General features: G+C 37.2%; 2 protein-coding genes across 5 annotated transcripts in view; both read left to right on the top strand.

Moving 5' to 3' along the window:
- The first annotated feature begins 1098 nt into the window (after positions 1–1098).
- Positions 1099–15160, top strand: UBE2V2 (ubiquitin conjugating enzyme E2 V2). 4 transcript variants are annotated; one of them, XM_063299266.1, is made up of 4 exons: positions 1099–1161; positions 7377–7522; positions 12780–12905; positions 14293–15160. In XM_063299266.1, exons 1-4 carry the CDS (start codon positions 1146–1148, stop codon positions 14437–14439), a joined length of 435 nt encoding a protein of 144 aa, XP_063155336.1. In that variant the 5' UTR covers positions 1099–1145; the 3' UTR covers positions 14440–15160. The 4 variants fall into 4 exon arrangements, with proteins under 4 accessions (XP_063155336.1, XP_063155337.1, XP_063155335.1 ...); XM_063299267.1 differs by lacking the exon at positions 1099–1161 and adding an exon at positions 2085–2170; XM_063299265.1 differs by lacking the exon at positions 1099–1161 and adding an exon at positions 3732–3784.
- A 4661-nt stretch (positions 15161–19821) lies between these two features.
- LOC134494223 (chloride channel protein C-like) overlaps positions 19822–22123 on the top strand; it is an 89107-nt gene continuing 86805 nt past the window's right edge. Inside the window, exon 1 of the mRNA XM_063299271.1 lies at positions 19822–20297. Coding sequence (XP_063155341.1) covers positions 20050–20297 — 248 coding nt within the window. The 5' untranslated portion in view covers positions 19822–20049. The remainder of the gene's footprint in view (positions 20298–22123) is intronic.

Below are 22123 nucleotides of genomic sequence, written 5' to 3' on the forward strand. Positions count from 1 at the left end.
GTGATTGTGACCAGAAATAACCTAAAACTACAGAGCCACAGGCATTCTCAAAAGATTTGGATTGTGTACCAAAAGACTTCCCAAAGGTATTATCAAATGTTTAATATGATGCAAGGGATATTTGACTGGGGAATAATCATATTAACTATATTGAGTTTTAATTCAATGTAAATTAAATCAATTTTAGTTTTTCCTTGATTAGCCATTACTTTTTGGAGTATGTGGTACTGAGCATGTCACTCAAAGCCTAGAGCAATACTGGATTGAGAAAACTTGTGCTTGTAGCAGGCTGGCTGTGGGATTCTGGGAGTTGAAGTCCACACATCTTAAAGTTGCCAAGGTTGAGAAACACAGATTTAAATATAAAACCCAGAGCATGCCCACTGTATCAGATCTTACAAGACTGTCAGAAACAATGGGAAAAAGATAGCTGGGCCCTATGCCATGCAGTGCCAAGTGTCTGTCTCTGCACTCCCTCAAGTACATTTGTTCCCTTTGTCCTCTTTACACCTTGCCACACATTTAGGTCCCTGTATTCCCACATACCTATCTCCTCTCCTTCTTCCAGCTCACCTATCTAAGGAGGGTCAACTGCAAGTCATGTCCCTCATATCCCATCTATCATTATTGACGATACTACCGAGCATGCGCGGGATTTTTTCCCCAGTCCAGCCCTGGCCTACTATCCCCACAACCATCTCCTAGCCAGCATAAACTGGGTATTATTACAGTTGTAGTCTAGCTCCTCTGATGAGCCTCCGGTTGGGGAAGACGAAGTAGAGACAGGTTCTAAATGCGGAGAATTATTCCAGGAGAAGCGCCAGAAATCTCCTTGCATTTAATGGTGTTTATTCAAGCCAACGGGCCAATTAGGACTAGGTCGCCTAGAATCCACAAACCACCCCACCCTTCCCAACCTCGTTCCTCCGTTTACGCGGCAGCGGTACTGCGCCCGTCTTGCCCGAATGCAAAAGCCCTCAGGCTAGGCAGACCGCGCCCCTCTCAGCTCTCCCTACAGAAATCAGACAGTTCGGTGAAAGGGGAGGGGAGGGGCTTGTTTCCAGGAAATGACGTTCCACGCAAAGCAACACACACGCGTTGGGCGCCAGTGTGTTTCCGGCTGGTGGGGGAGGGGTTTGGACAAGATGGCCGGATCCACAGGTCTGTGCAGAGATTGGGGTGGGGGTCATTTGGGGCATGCTGCGATGCTGTCGGTTGGGAGGGAGGGCCTCCGGTGCTAAGGATCTGAGCGGGGGGCTGAGACTAACCCTCGGAAGGCGGGTGAATGACGTCAGTGCAGCCCGACTGAAGTTCCATTCCGGGGAAGCGGGGGAGAGGCCGCGGGTTGGCGCCGGGGCAGGGAATTCTCCTGGGAGAGACCGGGGAGGAAAGGGACCAGGCTAGCAACGTGTCGGGGTCATTGTCGAAGGCGACAGACGCGCCGTCTGAGGCGGCTTGTCGGTTTTGGCGGGAGGGGAACGATTTCCTGGGTCTTTGACTCCTTCTCTGTGGCGGAAATTTGCAGGGCTTGGGCTGTGCGAGCTGAGCAGTGTCTTCAGTCGCATCCCTTTCTAGCCAGAATGCTGACAAATGCGGCTCTTAACCTCAAGCCAACCTGAACTCAGTCGCGAGTTTCGCTTTGAAAGGACAGAAATTCGAGACTGGGACATACATGATTAACAGAGCTAAAAAAAAAGTATGAGTTCTGCCTGGCACCTTCGCTTACTATTTATTCTGTTGGTTCCGAAGAATGCTTCCTTTTAAGGTTTTCTTTCTGATAATCTCATGCACTTTCCTCCTCCTCTATCATCTCGGCTTACTTCCTTCGGATCTCAGGAAAGAAGATCTGGCGCTTAAGCAGTTTATGAGCTTGGGATTTTGCATATAGTTTTCTTTCTTTTTTTGTTTCTTGGTTTGCTTTCTTTCTTTGCTTAGGTAGTACGATAAAGCAAATATTAATATTTGTTAATATGCCATGTCTTCTTTATCTCTCTTCTCTGATTTGGGTTTTCTCAGTATTTTGTCCATCTCTCCTAACTGTTCATATAGTGATTAAAAACAACTTTTTTTTCTTGTTTGTGGAGTGGACATATAGGTTAACCAGAAATTCACCCTATGGTGCTTCTGAATGATGGACAGTGAGTGTGGAAAAATAAAAAAATGATTCAGTGTGTATATGTATTAATCTTCCTATATTTACATAATTTTTTCTAGTATTCTGAATTAATAAAAATAATCTGAATTAAATAAATTCTTACTTTGGGTTCATAAATGGCATCATTTCAACTCAGCTCTGTATGTATTGAAGTGTTCTAGTGCTTCAGATTCTATTATTACATCATTCATTTGATGTTCTAGGCTGTCTAATTATTGTGACTTCAGTCCATTGTTGATAATAGATGGGATTGATAAATCAGTGAACATTAACCATAGTTACCTGGAGGATGCTGTTGTATTCATAACTTGCTTCTGAGTTTCCTGTGGGCATCCAATTGCCATGATAAGGCAAGTAGGCCTCTGGCAGCTGCCCTTATATTCTTATTTGCTTAGACATTGTTTCTCATTAAACAGGATGCACACAATGGATACTAAAATTATTAAATATAAGTAATTTATTATTTTTACATTTGTATCTTCCTCTTAAGAGTCCAGTGCAGTATATAAAGCAATAAAATATATAATTCCTTTAAAATAATTAAAATATTTGATTAAAATTAAAAGCTATGGATTTGTATCTACACAAATGTTTTAACAACAGGCATCTGTTTAAAGAGTATTTTGATTCTTAGTATTATTTCACAAAGGTATGGTAAACACATGTATTTTTAATTATTATCTAAAACTTGACAAATTGGGGTCAACTCTACTTCTCCTAAGCGGGAAATTGGTAAGTTGGGTATAGTAACCAACAGAACCACTACAGTAGGATTTATATTAAATAGTGAAATCACAGGCAAAGTCTAATTGCCAGCCTCAATGTGTGGGACCAGCCCCAGTGTGTGGGACCTCAAATATCTGGGGAAGTGCTGCATTAAATACTTGGTCTGAATATATTTAAGGCTTTATGTACTTAAATTGTGTCTGATAGCTCATGGGAAGACTATGGGCTTTTTTAGGATTGGTGTCAGTGTTCTGCTTAACTGTTTCACCTAATGTTCTGACAGCTGCATTCTGCATGAAGTAGCTCTCGGATTGCCTTTAAAGATAGCCCAGTGTATAATGCATCACAGAAATCTAATTTTGACTACTACTTATAATACATAGTAGTCATTGCTGAGTAAACCATAGATTCCTATAATCTTAAAATTATTTTTTTTCTGTGTTCTGGAAATATGTTTTGTTTAATTGTTATTATATACATTCATTTCAACATAAAGAGTTTTTTTAATCAGTTATACTAATTATGTGGAAATTAAACAGATACAGAACTACTGTTCAGGGAAGATTCTTCACTTCTACCCTGGAACTTTTAAACCTTGTCCAAATAAGTCATTTCAAATAACATCATGTTGTACTGCTTAAGAGGTCGAGATGAATGGAGTTCTGAATTATTTATTATTATTATTTATTAATTAAATTTATATCACCGCCCATCTCCCCCAATGGGAGACTCTTTGAGTGACATGCTCAGTACCACATACTCCAAAAAGTAATGGCTAATCAAGGAAAAACTAAAATTGATTTAATTTACATTGAATTAAATTCCCCAATGGGGGAATTAAGATGACATTATGTGATTAAGATCATACAATGGGAAATAACAGGCAAACAGGATGCACATTAAGTAAGCATATTAAGGTACACTTGGTTTCATGATCCAAGCCTACTGGGAAATGATTTATCTATTAGCTTTAACAGATTATATTGCTTTATAAAGGCTTCTTCACTGATAAAATCTTTATTAAATCCTTGTGTTTAATGGATATAGATGAATTAGTATACAGAAAAAAGGTGTGATGACTGGATATATGGAGAGATACTAGTTTTTATATACTTAAGTTGTTAATGGTAGAATTTACCCTGTGCAGCTATATTTCATAGAACAGGACGTTTCTCTTAAAAATAAGGATTTTAAAATGTTAATTCTGTAGCCTGAAATCAGTTTAGCATTCGAGATATAAGTGATAAATAATGAATTTATTATTTTAATTACTACATTTATATATGTCACATTTCCAAAACAGCATTCAGGGTAGGCAATAATAATAAAAGCAAAAAAAAAATGAACCAATTAAATTCACATGAAAGTATCAGTAGGAACAGGTGAGGAAAAAGACCCTATATCCTGCTTAAAACCTACTTTAGCAAACAAATCTCCTAACAGTCAGGAACCACGCTGAGACAAGGAATAGGTCTCTAGTGTTTTATTACTGCTACATTACACAGAAAATCCTAACAAACTGAAGAAGCGTGGGAAAAACCCAGACAGATAAACCCCAAAGGTTAAGGCGGGTCTGATCTGTGTCTCTTTGAATGGCCGCTTAACTCCTCAGTACTACGCATGCGTTTCCCCCCTGGATAGGGGCCCCCTCCTGCTCACCATCAGTACTCATGACACAAATCAGGTTAAAACCCAAATGTTTCCCTGAATTAATACAACTTTGTCCAATGATCAACATTGTGCTGTTTTGTTAGTTTTTGTCTGGGAGTATAGTGCCACACTTGTATGAGTGGATAACAATTAGAGAAAAGTTCGATTGACTGTAATCACAAATTGGTAATTGACAGGTCTCCAGAAGATCATCAAGTATCTGCTAGTTCTTTGAATTCTTTGCAAAGATTTAAATGAACCTTGGCGTGTTGCAGTAAAACACTGGTGGAATTCTTAATTAAGGTCTCCCCAAAAAGTACAGTACACACTCCTAGGTATACTTTGCTTAATAAAATGAAAGCACAGTAGTTTATTTAAAAGAAATAGACTGTCTGAATCAGTTAACAGGCTTGCAGCTATATTCAGTATTGCCAACCTTGCTTAGTTTAATCTTGATTAGTTTTTGTGGCTTAGTGTGTTGGAGGAGGGATACATTGGTCAAAACTAAATTGAGCATTTACTATATGAAAGTGAAAATATTGTTCTAACTTTTATTAAATGTTGGATATGTTTGTTTTTCTTTGCTTTATCTTGTGATGGGGAATTAAGTCTAGAGCCATTTAGTTTTGTGGTAAATTTAACGTATTATTAAACAGTCAACATTTTGGTAACATTATGATCAAAGACAACTTTAGACAGCAACTAAAGTAATAGGTTCAAACAATTATAAGCCTTTAAGTTGTAATGCATGGCTATATTATGAGGGGTCCAGTTAGAAACAAATTTCCCCTGGCAACTCTTGGCTTCTGTCAGTCTTATTTGGAAGCGAGAGTGGCAGTTTTAACAAGACTAATTAGAAGCATATATTTTTGTGAAAGCACAAATTGCTTACAGTATTTAGCTAGTGTAAAACATGCTGATAGGTATGTACCCATTTTTATTTATTTCATTTATTAATCATATTTATATTGCCGCCCATCTCATGAAAATGACTCTGGGTGGTATACAGTTAAAGCATATTCTAAACATACTTGTTAAGTAAGTAGATAACAGATTGGGACAAATGCTAGTACATATTAATCTTTTCTTCTGAAGCTGTGTTCATTCAGGAAGTATTGTGGGAAGCAGTGGTTCCTGCTTACATACATCAGAAAAGCAATGTATACATCTACACCTGGTTAAAATAAGAAGTGTGTGCTGGCCAAGTATAGTGTGTCTTTATACCTCAGACCTTATATAGACCTTATGTAGAAATAAAAATATACCTCTACTGAAGTAATTTTTCTGTAAGAAAAGGTAGCTATTTAGGATTTATTAAGATGTCCTTTTCTACCTTGTCTGGTTTCACAGCATGGAATAGATTAAGTCTTTTTCTTTCTTTGTGTATTTCAGTATAATAGTTACAATTGTTAAATTAAGTTTTCAGTATATTTTAATAAAATGAAGTTTAGAATTCTATCTTGAGCTGCAGGTATCATACATTAAATATCCATAGACCTTTCCTCAGTTTGTCTCCAAAAACTAAGGATATGAACATGCTAATAATCAAACCATCTTAATTGGCACTGCATATTTATGTAATCGTTAACCTACACAAAGAATCAGATATGTCCACATTTGAATGAATAATTTGATTATTCACCAGCTTCAGCGCCCAGTATAGTCTGCAGATTTGGAGCATTTTATTGATAAGAAAATGAAGTATCATAAACTTACTTTGCACCAGATATTTTCCCAGAGCTAGTACCTCGTTAACAACAACAAACCTTTATTACTAGGCTAGAAAACACTACATAGAAACACATACACCTAAAATTGTAGATATGAATAAAACTAGGCATAAAATAACATTATTAAAAGCAATACAAATAGTGGCTGTCACCAAGATTAGCGTTAATGTTCAGTTGTAGTGCATACAGGTAGTCCTTGGTTAATGACCACTCGAGCAACCATTCGAAGTTACGACAGCACTGAGCAAGTGGTATGTATGACCAGTCCTTGAAGTTCCGGCTGTCCCAACACTCCTGTGGTCACATGATTGAGATCTGGCAACCAGCTTGCATTTACGATGGTTGCAGCATCCTGTTGTCACGCAATCGCCATTGCAACCTTCCCTGCTGTCTTCCCACGTGCAACAGCCACTTACACGCCCTCCTGCCCTCCAGAGCACCCACCTGTGCCCAGCCTACTCAATGTAATAAAACTAATTAGGAAGCCTCTAATCCATAGTTTCTGTTTTGTCCAAACCACAGAACTACAGTCATCAACTTCACAACAAATCAGAAACTATAAACTATAGTCTGAAGTTGGTTTCATATCCTGGCTTGTTGTAAAACTAGTAGTTAGAATCTGTCTAATTTCAGTGCCTCACTGTGGAGAAAAAAAGTTTTATATGTTCAGGAAAGAAAAAGTATTAAGATTTGATTATCCATATTTCACAATGTTTCATAAGAGACTATGATAACATACAAACTAAAAAAAATCTTCATTATCAAAAGAACTATTTTCTGATGCAGAAAATTGACTTATCTGACTTGCAAATATGGAATTTGAGATTAATTTGGAATCTACCATTTAAAATAAGACCTATGAGAAAGTGTTGTATTCCAAAATGGATTAAACTTTTATCCAGATAATTTGATGTATTTTATGTTTAATGGGTTTATATTTATTTGGGATGTAATATGTTTACCATAAAGCTGTTCTTGTTGTTTAAGTACAGACATTCTGATGTGTGATTTGTAATGGTTCTATTGGATGAAACATTTTATTTACTAGTAGGTTAAATGAATTCTTAATACTGTTTTTTTAATATTGTTAATATTGCTTCATTTCTCTTCAATAGTTAAAGTCCCTCGTAATTTTCGCTTGTTGGAAGAACTTGAAGAGGGTCAAAAAGGAGTAGGAGATGGTACAGTAAGCTGGGGTCTGGAAGATGATGAAGACATGACACTTACACGGTGGACAGGCATGATTATTGGACCACCAAGGGTAGGTGCTGCAAGTTAAATATTTTTTTTAAAAGAAACATTGGGGTCATGTTTTAAGAGAATGTGATCAGTCGCAGTTAACTACAGTTATGTTCCAGTCTTCCTTTGAATCTTAATATGGTATTTGTCAGGAGTCTTTTAACTAACAGAGGAAGTTACAAAAGCTTATTTTCCCTTCTTGGGTATTATTGGAAATATTTCTTACATGCCCAGATTAAGACACGAGCAGCACACTTATAATAATAAGGGTAAATACCTTCATACAGTATATGTTTATTAACTCTATTAAGAGAGCATATATTGAGAAGATAGTGTCCCCGATGGCTATTGCACAAAGTGAAGCATACATGAATTTGGAGTACTACTGTGCAATAGTGACCCAACTGAAATATATTATCCTGTTCCATGGATTCAGATAGTTTTGAAATGATGCTAGTTAGCTACAATTTGCCAAGAAATTGGCATGATTTTCAGAAATAAAAAATCTTGGCCATGTTAGGCTTTCTTGCAGATCACCCTCCTTTCCATTCGTTTTTTTTTAAAAAAAATATCTGCCCATATTCCAGCAATTGAAAATGGTGAATAGCTGGGAAGAGAAGTGGCAAGAGGTCAGTTGGCCTGTATTCTTAAAGAATCCAAAGATGTGCTGCTTTTCCTCCCTTTATTTTGTCGGCCAGCAGATTTGCTTTGCCCACAGTGTTAATATTTGAGATAAAGTAAAAGGGAGAAGGGAATGAGAGCTACTGCCAAATGGAAATCATGTCTGTCATCCGCCGCCCAATCTCCCCTCCATCCACTGCATCCCTCCTAGACCTCCCAGATGTGTGTCTGTTACTGGGTTTGGAGTATGCATACCTTGTTATGTATCCCAATGTCAATCACTGTGCCTGCTTTATCTCAGACATTACCACCTTGTTAGTCTTGTGTATCAGTATTATGCAGCATTTTTGCTATTTGATACAAATTTGTATCTTAGGACAGCACAGCTTAATGAATTTTGTTTACTAGTAAACCACATAATTGAAATTTGGTGTAAAAGAAAATATTTAAAGAGGATGGTGCTTACATTAGCATGCTTTTACTTCTTTTTGTAATTCTAGCATATATCATGCTCAGTTAATTAGAGTATTATATTTTGTTGCTATATTTTGTTTTATTTGAGCTGAAAGCCATCAAGGGGCCCATGTAGGGGCCAAAAGGCACATTATCTTAATCAGTAGGTAGTAACTGAGATTAAATAAGACATAAGTATTCTAATCAGCCCAGCTGCCCCCCTCAAAAACTCTGACTTCTCTTAATAACCCGTTCTTTTCCATGGCGTTCCACCAGAAGATCAGTTTTACTTGTGGCTTGCAACTTGCTCTGTCCCTTAAATTTCTCCAACTCGACTATCTGATCTTCATCCAGCATTTCAACAGAAATCCTGATCTCATTCTTAGAAGAAACATTTCTGTCGCTGTTAAATTCCTTGGTTTCCTCCAGTCAGAAAGTCTGTTTAAAACCCTCCATGTCTCACACAGTAGATTATGGCACCCCCTAGGAGCTTCACCAATGAAAGTCGAAGATATGAAAGGATTCTGGAATGTGTTTACATAAGCAAAAGTGATATATGCAGACAGTTCTCCAGGGAAAGTAGAAGCAGAAAACTGAAAGTTCAAAACAGCCGATTCAACGTGTAGGAAAATGCTAATATCTTCAAATTTAGTACAAAAATAATAACAGGGAGACAATTATTTACTTTCAATCCTCCTTAATATTTGGATGGAAAACAAGGTCCAAAACTTAGAAAGAATTTAAAAAAAAATTATCCCAAAAATAATGATAAACACCAAAACAGCCGCCTTCTCCTTGCTGTAGAAAGCCTCTCTTAGGGTACGCGTACTTAAAAGAAATATAAATTGGGTGATTTAGAAATGGGGTGGCTGATCTTAGTGCCCCTTTAAGGCTACAGTGCAGCTTGGAAAAGGTGATGTCCCTGCCTCCCTGCTAGCTCTTACCAGTCAAACGTGAATGCTGTTTTCGATCTTCTGGCTACAAGCAGCTGTCCGGAGATCAGATGGGGTGATTCCAGGTGTTTTCCTTTTTCTGGAAAAACACTCCTAGGCTTCAGGAAAAACCTGCCTGAGCCTGAAAAAACTTCCATGTTGTCAGTTCTGCCCACTGAGCCATGGGCACAGCTGTTCAGTCTGCCATGTCCCCACTGGAAGTTCCAGGAATTTTACATTTTCAAAGCTCTTCATGTATATCATTTAGTGTTCAGCTAGAAAATCATAATTAGACCTTAAAGTCAGAGCCTTCATGTATCTATTACAAGATTCCAGAAAATATTGCTGTTTGTTGCAGCAAAATCAATGAAGAATCTGTCATAGTAGAATTGATACTCATTAAAAAGAACTCCTCCCTGTTTTGCCAAACCTGTCATATGTTGGTGGCATAAAGGGTTTCTCTTCTATATAATTTTATATTTAACATTTTAGTGTTAATGACACCTCAGGTAATTTGAATCCAAATTGCATTGGCTTTAAAGATTAGCTTGTACTTAAACATAAGTTGGATAATGATAGTAAAGGTAAAGGTTTCCCTTGACGTAAAGTCCAGTCGAGTCCAACTCTAGGGGGCGGTGCTCATCTCCGTTTCTAAGCCTTGGAGCCGGCGTTGTCCATAGGACACTTCCGGGTCATGTGGCCAGCATGACTCACGGAACGCCGTTACCTTCCCGCCGAAGCGGTACCAATTAATCTACTCACATTTGCATGTTTTCGAACTGCTTGGTGTGCAGGAGCTGGGATTAACAACGGGAGCTCACCTTCCGATCGACAGCTCAGCGGTTTAACCCGCAGCGCCACCGCGTCCCTTTTAGGATAATGATATAAATATGGAAATAAAAGAATTGTAAGCCGTCAATATCTAGGTCCAGTATATAACTTATTTGCAACTTCACTACCTGATGTTTTAAGAGTCAGTACTATCTAGAATATTTTAATAGTAATATAGCTGAGAAGAAATTAGGGTCTTTATTACCATGGCCAGATGTTATAGGGAACTACACAATGTGCACTTAGCTTAAACTGAGTAAGTACCATCCTAGCCATAGCCTTAGTTATTATCCGGACCCAAAGCTGTAATCTTTATGCTGAATTCCACTCAGTCTAGGAGAGGAGGCTGAAATCCTATTGCCAGTTGCTTAATATTTTTCTTCAAGGAAGGAGTTGACAGTCCTATTTTGTAGCTTCTGTTAATTCTTAGATTAATCTCCAATCAGCAGAATTGACTGTGTGATGATTAGTTTGATCTATACCCACAATTTTCCCAGTTTAGTTTTATGTATGTGTTTCTGATTTGTACATTCGTATCATTTGCTAACTAATGACTTGATTAGTCATTGTGTATTGTTAATAAGCCAAATAGAAATTAAATAATTACATACTACTTTGCATCTGGGTAACATTATCTGGGCATGGAAGCTAAGCAGGCTTGGGCCTGGTTAGTACTTGACTGGATGCCTCCAAGGATTCCCAGGGCTTTAGACCTGATGAAAAGTGAAAAGCAAACAAATAAACTGGAAGATGGCATTGGCAAACCACTTCCATATTGCTCCAGACAGAAGTATATCCATAGTCACCAGGAATCAAGTTTGACTTGAAGGAACTTTACTTTTTACTTGTACACAGAAACAATGTTATTGAAATAATAAAAGAGGCAATTATTCTCTTTTAAGTGGGAGGCTGTAAAAGAACCAACATTCTATTTGCGCTAGGACAGGGCCCTAAATGCTGTCATTGTGTTATTTTAGCTCAGAATCAGAATTGCTTCTTGAGCAAATACGGAAAATTGAAGTAAGCAGGTGTGGAGAACCCTTCTACCTTAATGGGTTGAATCTTATGTTTTAACCTTCTGGTGGATGCCATTCTGCCAACAGAACTTATTTTTAATCACTGCATTTCTAGGTGGTCCTCAAATCTGCTGTAAAGGGTTAGAGAACCCCTCTCAATGAGATCAAGAAATACCCTTGCATGAGGGGAAACCTGCTTTGTAAATTTGTATGTAGCCCAATCTCTGCACAGTCATGAATTTTGGAAACTGGAAGGGCAGTATCCATCATAACTGCTACATAATAGCAGCAGAATTTGAGATTATCATTATTAATAATCATGTACATATAACAAGCATAAAGCAAACTGTTGTTCAGTGGGAAAACTCGGTTGTAAGGAAAACCCTTACAGCTTGGTTAAGTTGAGAAAGCAAGTGTAATTAGACTCCCCCTGCTTTGGTATTTATCTTCAAGCTATTGGAAATTTACAGAAATTGATCTTAAGTTAACCTTTTATTTGGCAAGTTCTGTACTTCTGATAAATTTATTGACTCTATTTTGCCACCATTATTTTGTCCTGTGCCAGCTATGCACATTATTTTAGGATCAAGAGCTACAGTTGACCTATCATGGCATAGCAGGGCTGGCATTTCAAAACCTAAATAGGTGTAGGACAAGGAAATTGCTGTGGCAGGACAAAAACTAACTTTGATTTAGTTTAATTTAAATGTATAGGTATTTAAATTGTAATTAAAACAATGAATTTGATTACTCTACATGCATTTAATAATTTTCCCCTTCCATCACATTAATAAATATAATCAAATGATAACTTTTGGAGGAACTCTGAGAACCACATCAAATATCATGGAGCTCTCAAAGCTCAGCACATATTTTTCTCAGTGTAAAATTGATTCTTTGGACAATTACAGGGATTTCTGTTGTAGGAGTATATGTATTTAAATTTCTGTGATGTATTGTTTAAAAAACATTTGGCTAAATCCTTTAATATAATGTGCCTAAAATAGTCTATAATGCATGTAGCCAGGCAAACAAATAATAATCCTGTAGTGTCCATGCTTATATTAATCAGATTGAAAATCTTTGTTACTTGTCCCCATTCAGTAGGGATGCTATACATACATATTCTCAGGTGGAATAGAAACTAGGTTTGCAAACAAATCCTTTGTGGAATGGTGATAATGCTACAATTAATTAGAATGGCTGTAAGTGCAGCTCCTTCTAAAAAAAGCCTAAAATCTATTAATCAGTTGATTAGCAGAAGTGAATGTATTATATCCCCAGCACTCCTCAATTTCTGCTGCATTTGATCAGCAAAACTTTACCAGCCCTGAAATATGGCTGGTTTTATTTAGTTGCTTTCTTAAAATTGTGAATGCATATTACCTTTCATTATAATTAACTTTTTGTCTTCTCTGTTTACTAGACAAATTATGAAAACAGAATATACAGCTTGAAAGTAGAGTGTGGGCCTAAATATCCCGAAGCACCTCCAACAGTTAGATTTGTAACTAAAATTAATATGAATGGAATAAATAATTCCAATGGAATGGTAAGTTGGATGCAAAATGAGTCAACTGGTTTAATTTGGCAGAAAAGCTGTGAAGGATTCTGCTTGGCAGAAGAGGTTGGGCATACCTGTGATTAAGGAACATACTTCTTTATAAGTTGTCATATATTGGTTGTAACTGTATACATCTGGATCAATATAATGATGTGGAGATACTTGGTTACAAATTCAAAAGACAAAATAATACTTTTTTAAAAAATTGCATATTGATAAATACACCACAGTTGTAAAATTTTGATTCAGATATAGAACAGCCCACAGTAGGATGTTCAGTAATTAACAGTAAAACTTAAAACTTTTAATTTAGCAGTAGCATTTTATTTGTTATCTATCACAGACTAGTAAAATACAGAACTGAATACGGGTAAGTGCACAGTGAAAGGAACTAGCGGAAGCTGCAATCCCTCTTCATGGCAGTTGCACCTTGCCTCCAACAGTATCCACTGTTCACTATTGCTGAACAGTATAAGCCAGTGTTTCTCAGCCTTGGCAACTTTAAGAGGTGTGGACTTCAACCTTGAAGTTGCCAAGGTTGAGAAACACTGGTGTAAGCTGTTGCATGGGTATTTCCTAAAGACAGACCACAAATTTAGCAGAGCATTTGGAGGATTTTGATGGAGTAGAGGCTCAAGATGTCTGCTTTGGCTAATCCCTGTAATGTACAGATCTAGCTGGACTGTCCTGGATGGATGGATAAACTCTATTAATGAGATTGTATCTGCAAGCTGTTGAAGAATACTACATAAGAATTTCTGTTTTAAAAGCCAACATTAATGTGCCTGAAATTATATGTGAATTGCTGAGTATTTGTTTTTAAGATAAAGCAGTATCATTGAATGTTTGTTATATTTTCCCAGAAAAATTATTTGATGCATATTGACAGTTAAAGGGTATTTCCTGAATATGACAGTATAAGAATGTTACAGTATATCTGTGCATAATGATTTACTGCTTTTCATTGGCTTTTCCGTTTTTGAGTTGTTGAGCAAAAATTATTTTCATGCCTTGAAAGCATCTCTCAGTAGCCTGGGTTTAAAAAAAAACCCCACTTCAAAAGGTACCAAAAGTTCTTATTTGAGTCACTGTGAGCTATTTCTTTTATGTTGTAATGATCAATAGTCTCCATTTTTTTGCACTTATAAATTAATGCAGCAGTTTTAGCAGCAATAGGTTTAAATTGATGTTCATATTTACTGTTTCAATTGGACAGCTGTATGCCGCAGAGTCACTTTCATGAGAAGGGCAGATACGGAGGGAGAGATGATAAATAAATAAATATTCTCTGAAATACACATGCTGGCTGCTGACATCATTCTAGAATCAATTATTCTACGTTCTGTGTTTAAATGTATGATTTCTTTTTTTATAGGTGGATGCACGAAGCATACCAGTGTTAGCAAAATGGCAAAATTCTTATAGCATTAAAGTTGTACTTCAAGAGTTAAGGCGTCTAATGATGTCCAAAGAAAATATGAAGCTTCCACAACCTCCAGAAGGGCAAACTTACAACAATTAATTTTAGCTGAATCCCAAACTTGTCTTAAACAACTTCTACTTATGTTAATGTCTTGATTCAATTTCACAATGCAAACCACCCACACATTAAGAGTTTCTGCTGGTGTATATGATCTGGACATTGAAAGAATATATATGTATATGTATGCCCCATATGTTTTCAGGCACAATCAGAGAAAAAAAGCAGCACAATTTTTTTCCTCTTTACCAAGCACTATCATTTTAAACGTAAGCCTGAAGTAGCCTAAATTTGGAGCTCCAGTGTTTCAAGATGAGCGCATGATGGGAAGTATCAGGTTGCTGTGGAATAATGTTTCAGAAACTTTTTCTCAAGAAGAAAAAAAAACTAATGGCATGCTTTATCCATCTTGCTTTAGTGAAAGAGCTGCAGATTAAAACAATTAAGTAGCAGGCACTGCAAATACCATTGCTCAACTTGTTTAATTTTTGCAATGTGTGGGTGCTGACTGCTAGTAGTGTTTCAGAATATGGTCAGGATTGTTTTGATACTTGTATTTATAAAATGGGGGAATGATTTTCTTTTAAGCAGCTCCTGTGTGTTTCACGTAATGGACATTGCAAATATTTGTTTACAGTCTTCGTTCTAATAAACCATGCATTTAAGTTTTAGTGAAACAAACAAACAAAAAAAGGAAATAGGTGTATGGATATGTGATTGAGAATAAAGTTAGTCTTCAAATGTAAATAAAATGTGAAAAATATCCGCTGAGGCTGTGCTATTTCTACACTTATGCTGGCAGTACCCTGCAAGATTGAGAAGTCAAATGTTGCTCCTAATCTTGTCTTAACTGCTCTCTTTTTCTTGGTATCTTGGGCTGCTGGAGCAATTTTAGTGGAACCAGTTATACTAGTCTCTGCATGTGTAATTCTTTTTCTTTAAAACTGAACGGCCCTCTAATTGTAACCTTTTTGCTTTCCTGATGCTCAGTTTGTATGTTGAATTCTTGAACTATTTTTGCTATTAGCAGGTATAGAATTAAAAATGATAGGATGGGGAAAGATACAACTCTTTACAAGTACTGTATGTCAGGGCTGGCATTTTTGGTGCTTTTGAGTTCTGTGCTACTGGATGATTCAGGAGCCCTAGATGGACAGTAAGGTTGTTGAAAATTCATTCTGCCTTAGATTTCTTTTCATATTGATCAAGGTGTTACACAATCAGTGCATGCAAACTCCTCCAACAAATTGAGGTCTGTTGTTCATATGCCAGCAACTAACAAACTATCTAAGGTACAAGAAGCCTCTGATCTGTGTAGCCATTTTGGATGGATAATCTACTAGCTCAGCCAAATCTTATTTGCAGGGTGTAATGGTTAAGGTTAGAAATCTCTTCTATCTGCCACCAATTTCACATAAGAGAAGAGAAGACATTAATGTAGAGATAAGTTCCTTTTTCTTTGTTCCTTTTGAATTAATGAACAGAATAGGGAACTATTAAAGGATGCTTTGTGCCAGGGAAATGTTAAAAATTTGTGTTTCATGAAGTGCAGTTTGTAGCTTCCACCTTCAGAATAAATGGAAATCAGGAAAGGGTCGATCCATACGTCTGATATATTTCTACATGAATGTGGCCTTCATAACTAATACATGTTTTATAATTGGATATCTTTATCTTACAAAGTGTCTTATGGGAAGTGGCCCTAAATATACACATGGTAATAAATAAGCCTCAGGGCTGAGTTCCTAAATGTATTTTGCTAGATTATGAGCTTTCTGAATGTAGTGGAACTTAATGTGTGTGTGTGTGCGCGCACGCATGCGCACATGTATACATTCTTTTAACATAGCTCCTACCATTTTGGGAAAAAACCCTCCACTATGATAATCTAATCATAGGAAGAAGGCTTTCTCTTCAAAAAATTCTGATAGGTACACTTCCCAAGTTGACCAGCTTTTGCGATGTTCCATTCCACTATCATTTATTGATACATAAAATTGCCATTTCCTTGATAAGGATTCTATATCTAATGGAATTAATTTGATAAATTAGGAGTATATATCTGACTGTATACCTAATTCTACATAAAAGATTTAGATAACCCAAATGGATGTGCCAGGAGCAAAAAAGTGTGGAACAGTATGTCTGGGAGTGGGCAGCTGCAAAAACCATCTGGAGGAGCCTTGAAGGTTGGCGGGCTATCACCCTAAAGCCACTGTGCCTTTTCCCCTTAAAGCTTGGCAACTTTTCAGTGTAATGATACTAGTAAGTTTATAAAAACAAAATTCCTTTAGCACAGAGCTTTGTGTACACAGGAAAACTTGATAACAGCCTTAAGTTAACTATTTGGTGGTACAAAACATGTATATGTGACAACAGTATAAATAAGGCAAGCAAAAATATTTTTCTTTCCTAAATGCCAGTGCACAATTATTTCTAAAAAATGTGCCTGGAAATAAAGGTATTGCTAAAGGATAATTAACAAGTATAGGAATGGGTTTACAATTTGCACTAAGCCATTATTTTTTAACCATGGTTTCTGGAAGAAGCCACAATTTGCTGAAGTCACACAATATAAAAAAATCAAAATTATATAAGTATGAATCTACCACGTGTGATACTCAGTTCAGGCTTCATATGTAGTGCTAAGCCATAGCTTGTTTTAGTAAGCCATTATGTCCTGGTTTATATGCAAGACTAAGCCATCAATCATGCTTTATAAGCCACAATTCCTTCATTAACACACACCACTAAGCTAAAACTAAAATCACCTTATGGCATAGGGTTAGTGATGTGTGAACTCAGGCTTTGTGTGCAGGTTTGCTCTTACCAATAAAAAGAACAAGGCAGCTGCCTCAGCAAATACTGAGGGATAAGGATTTGCAAAGACATGTTGGGGGATCAGAGTTGTGTGCACCAAGTGATGGCTGCAAGTCCTAAACTGTCCTGGTTGCCTTTGGGTATTAATGATGAATACTGTCTTTGGTAGTTCTGAAGAGAGATGCAACCATCAGTCTGGTCAGCTGATGTCTGTTGAATAAGGAGATGCCATCTTTTCCCTCGGGCGGCAAAATGTATTGGGCCAGCTCTGTATGAGTGATCTTTTTAAAATTTATTTTTATTTTTTGAGGGACCGACTCACTCTGATATACTGAGAATAGTACATTATTCTGTTTTCTAATGTGTGTTGACTGAATTGGCTTCTCAGTGTTTGTCTCACTGTAGTTACCTATAATAAATGTTTGGAACAAGTGCCATTTTTAAGCTGTATATTTGCTCAAAGATAATCATGCTGTTATGAGGCCTAAACAAAAAGAGTAACATCTGCACGTGAAAGCCTTCTCCCAATTTCTCAGTTTGTATCTAAAACAAACCAGAATAATCTGCTGCCCGCCCAAAAAAACTCCCCAAATGTGAAAACTGCTAGGATCAGACTTTCACAAAACAGAGAGGCATCTTTTAAACAGGTGTTTCTCAACCTCAGCAGCTTTAAGATGTGTAAACTTCAACAGCATGGGAATTCTGGGAGTTGAAGTCCATACATCTTAAAGTTGTTGAGGTTAAGAAACACTGCTTTAAACAACATTCTGAAACTGGCAGTGTTCAATCTCTCTACCTGGCTCAGGTTCAGGGGTCCACTGAATCTAGGAATTGGCTTTTCCAGGGAAGCTGTAGCTTTTCACCAACATTGCATTTCATCACCTGGTACTGCTACTGACCTGGCTGCCAGGGTCAATAGGCCTTTACGTTCACCATTAATCTGGCTTATCCTCTTCTAAGCTAATTAAGCTTCACTGCATCTTGTAGCAGCGAATTTCCAACACATATTTTACTGAGTGAAGGACATGAGTTGGAAAATGTTCTTAGCTGATCCTGAGTTTAAGTATTGTAGGATAAGGTTAAAATTGTTCTGTCTCACTTATTGTAGGTTAAGTTAGTGTAAAAATACATATTGTCTCAGAGCAGGAAAATGAGCTGGATTTTACACCGCAGAATAACTTTATTACACTTTACCCCAATAAACACTTTATAGGACATTTGTTCAATGGCAGTTTCTAGTTGTATGCACAGGTGTCTGTTATTTGTCCTGGGGAAGAAATGTTATTTATTAATTTACAATAGAAAAGAAAATGAGATTGCTTGCCTTCTTTCCACTGCCAAGATGGCCATATTCAAATGGCAGCATCCCCAAAGAAAATTATTTACCTATTTGGCAGTTTGATAGAGTCCTTCTGATGGTTTACTCAGATTATTTTAAAACATCAGAGGAAAGGTCCCCCTATTCCAGATACCAAAGATGCAGCTCTTTGTGAAGTTTGTAACTCATGCTATGCCCATGAAGAGATCCTCAATCTAGCTTGTAATTTAAATGTATCTCTTCCATTCCTACCTGTTGTAAAGCAAAAATAACTCCACCTGATATACTGCAGTGTTCCTCCATTGTTGTGCTGCATAAATACTGGCACTGTGCAAAATGTTTAAGTTAGTGACTTGACAAGCCCTCTTATGTCAACAGTATTGATACTATTTTTCAGTTTACAGTAAACATAGTGGTACAAGAAGAAAAAATGTGTTTCTTAGAAACATTAACTGGCAGTATCTATTCAGAAGCTTTTGTCATGGATTATCTCCTTCATTCCGGTATGCTATTTACTTTTATGTTTATTGCCTATCAATACTATTTTTATATATAAAAGCAATATTTCAGCTAACTTTCATAAGGATTTATGTGATGCTAGTGTGCATGCACACCCATACAAAATAGCACGTTCCATTCTCCAGCTATCCTTACCTCTTTCCATAATGGATGTGCAAGAATATCTCAGGATTTTAAGCTATGAAAAATTTCATGTGTTCTGTTTTCAGCTAAGACAGGTAACATTCTTGCACAGATGTCATCTCTGAGGATGTGATGTGTGTGTGTATGCAGAGAAACTGCCTATGTTCTTTGTCACACAAGTAACTGATCCAGATTGCCACAATTAGTCATATTCAAAAGGCATTCACTATGAATCTTCCAGGTAGGGCAATATGAGAAATTCTAATTCTTGTCATTTTCCCCACATGCTTATGTTTCTCTTGGGACAAAAGAAAAGCAGGGCTTCTTTTTGCTCTTATTTAGAGAAAATAAACAGCATCAGCACAGAGGAGGAGCAGCAGTGAACTCGAGCACATTTGGATATTGACAATGGGCCTTACCACTTGGCTTATACAACAGTCCTTGATGTCTGCTGTGTTACATAATGATTGTGCAGCAGTCTGAGTTCTGGTTTGGTTTTGCTTAATAAATAAAAGCAATATATTTTTGTATTAAGTGACCAAATAATTTGTAATGGCTGCTTAATTCCTAAATTTATCATTTCAATTCACCTATGTTCAGGGAAAAAAAACAGCATCTAGTCTGTTGCATGCCAGTCTCTTCCAGTGGGAAAGCTACCTTACAAAGCAAGATCAGGTTCTGGCTGGCTATAGATGCCACAAACGTGTTCGATCTGTGTGCTGCAGCCCCAACATAATCCAACCCACAACATCAGCAAGCTCTTCTTGTACTGATACATTCTTCCCTCCTGCAGAATTTACTACCCATTTTGTTGGGTTAGCAAGGCCACTTCACAGGCTGAGATCTCTTGTGAGCTGCAGTGATTTTGAAAGATGTCAACTCTTCTTTCTCACAAGAAGTGCACAGGTGATGGTGAAGATCAGATGTTGCTGGCAGAAGAGCAGCCTGATTTGATTGAGTCTCTTGATCTCCAATGCAAGGGGAACCCTAACAATAGCTATTGCTTTAGAAAAGGCAGTCTTCAAGAGAAGGGAGATGAGCATTCAGCCCATGAAAGTCTGGATTACTTGCCTTCACACAGTAACATTTATAAGAAATGGCTGCAGGAGCAAGCCTACAGGTAAGATATACTTAGTATATATACTGAAAATGGATACTGACAACTGGGGTCCAAGAGAGGGTGATTAACAAGGTGGAACTGTTTAAAACTCAGATTTTTTTTTGCTGGGCCAACTATTGCTGCTTAGTCCAAACCAATGTACATAGTGGTGGGTTTGAATGTGACAGAGACTTCCCATTTTTTACTCCTGGATAACTGCTCCTTTCAGACTTAGAACTTTTTTTGCAGGACAGTTAATATGATTCACAATCAACTCTCTCTCCAAGTCCAATTAACCAATGTCAAAAGGTTTCTACAGGCTGTAACAGCAACACCCCTTAAACTTCAGAAAGGGACTTAGAAAGGATAAGAAATTGGGATCCAAGGCTTTGTGCTATCAATAAAAAATGCCATTATCTTTGCTTTCATTATGCTCTGGACCAAAGGGAAGCAAATGGAAAACCTAATACTAACCTAATACTCTGAAGAGCTTGTGTCTGAGCCATGCTTTAATGCCATAAAGGTTCCATAATAATAAATAAGCAGTACATGTGAGCAGCTCTTGATTTGTCTTTTAAGAAACTCAACTTTTTCTCTACACCTATAAGGACTCCTGAGTATGCAAAAAACAGCCCCCATCTACTTAAGTTTCCTCAGCTGCTTAATTTATCTGGAACTCAGAAGCCAAGCAGGGTCAGGACTGGTTAATAAGTTGATGAGATTTCTTAGGAGATTCTCAGTTATAGGCTAGATTGGGAAGTCAAAAACCATCCTAGTAGAAGGCAATAGTAAATAATTTCTTCATTGCTGCCAAGAAAACACTATGGATCTCACTAGATGTAGTACTTGACTTAAAGAAGTTTGTATTTATATGTATCTAAGAATTCCTACTATAAGGAGGAAGTGTTTTCATTCCTCCTACTTAATTTCTCATCTTCCTCTCTCCACCAGTAGTCAGCTAGGATTCTATGATCACTGATCAAGCTTAGTCTTCTTTAAACTGCATTGAGGGTGGTGGTGGTGGTTTTTTACCTAACTTCTACTCTAGAGCAGGGTTATCAAACTATGAGCTGGGCCCCCCAGGGTGGTCTCAATGTTTTTTTTTAAAGAACTGATTCAGACTTGCATAGGCAAAGTTGTTGCAGAGTGCTGGAAAGCGTTTGGCCTGAGAGATCAGAAATAACACACCATGCATTTATATAAGAATAAGTGTATTTAAAGAAAGCGTAAAACATAAACAGTTTCCATATCCAGAGCCCTGGATAGGCACAAAACTTCTTACTATTTACAAGCTCATGCACATGCGCTGAGCTGGAAGAGAGGACACTCAAAAGAGACGCTGCAAAACAGAAACTGAAACCTTCTGGTAGCAAGTCCAGGCAAGTTCCTCCAGGCTTTTTCTTATTTGGTCATTCTTTTCACACCCCAACCTGAGGACAATTAAGTCTGACTCTGCCAAACACTTAAGAAATGGTTTGTTACCATGGTAACTTAATTCCTCTGCAGCCAAGTTTCCTGGCAGAAAACATCATATACCAACAAAAGAATCACAGCTCACTCTTGGCTTACAGTTTCCTCTAATACATGGATTAAAATTTATTTTTTAAAAAGAAGTAGTGTATATACTTCTTGCCCAACCATAATCCCAAGAAGTAATTTGTTTTATTCATTGGGAGACACACATGTTTATTTATAAATTGGGTGGGGGGCATGGTACTACAAAGTTTGGGAACACTTTCCAAATTTATTTCAGGAAGTCTTGAAACCATAGGACTCTGAATATTATCCTCATAGGACTAGCTGTCAGAACTGGGAATTTTGCTAGGTTATAGATTATATAATTAATA

Source organism: Candoia aspera, chromosome 3, assembly GCF_035149785.1.
Source record: "Candoia aspera isolate rCanAsp1 chromosome 3, rCanAsp1.hap2, whole genome shotgun sequence".
Classification (NCBI taxonomy): Eukaryota; Metazoa; Chordata; class Lepidosauria; order Squamata; family Boidae; genus Candoia; species Candoia aspera.

Excerpts from the sequence above, each read along its gene's own strand:
- UBE2V2 (XM_063299265.1), top strand. The coding sequence starts at position 3,751 with ATGGGAAATAACAGGCAAACAGGATGCACATTAA. Across the intron at positions 7,523-12,779 it reads TGATTATTGGACCACCAAGG|ACAAATTATGAAAACAGAAT; the intron begins GTAGGTGCTGCA and ends TCTGTTTACTAG. Across the intron at positions 12,906-14,292 it reads TAAATAATTCCAATGGAATG|GTGGATGCACGAAGCATACC; the intron begins GTAAGTTGGATG and ends CTTTTTTTATAG.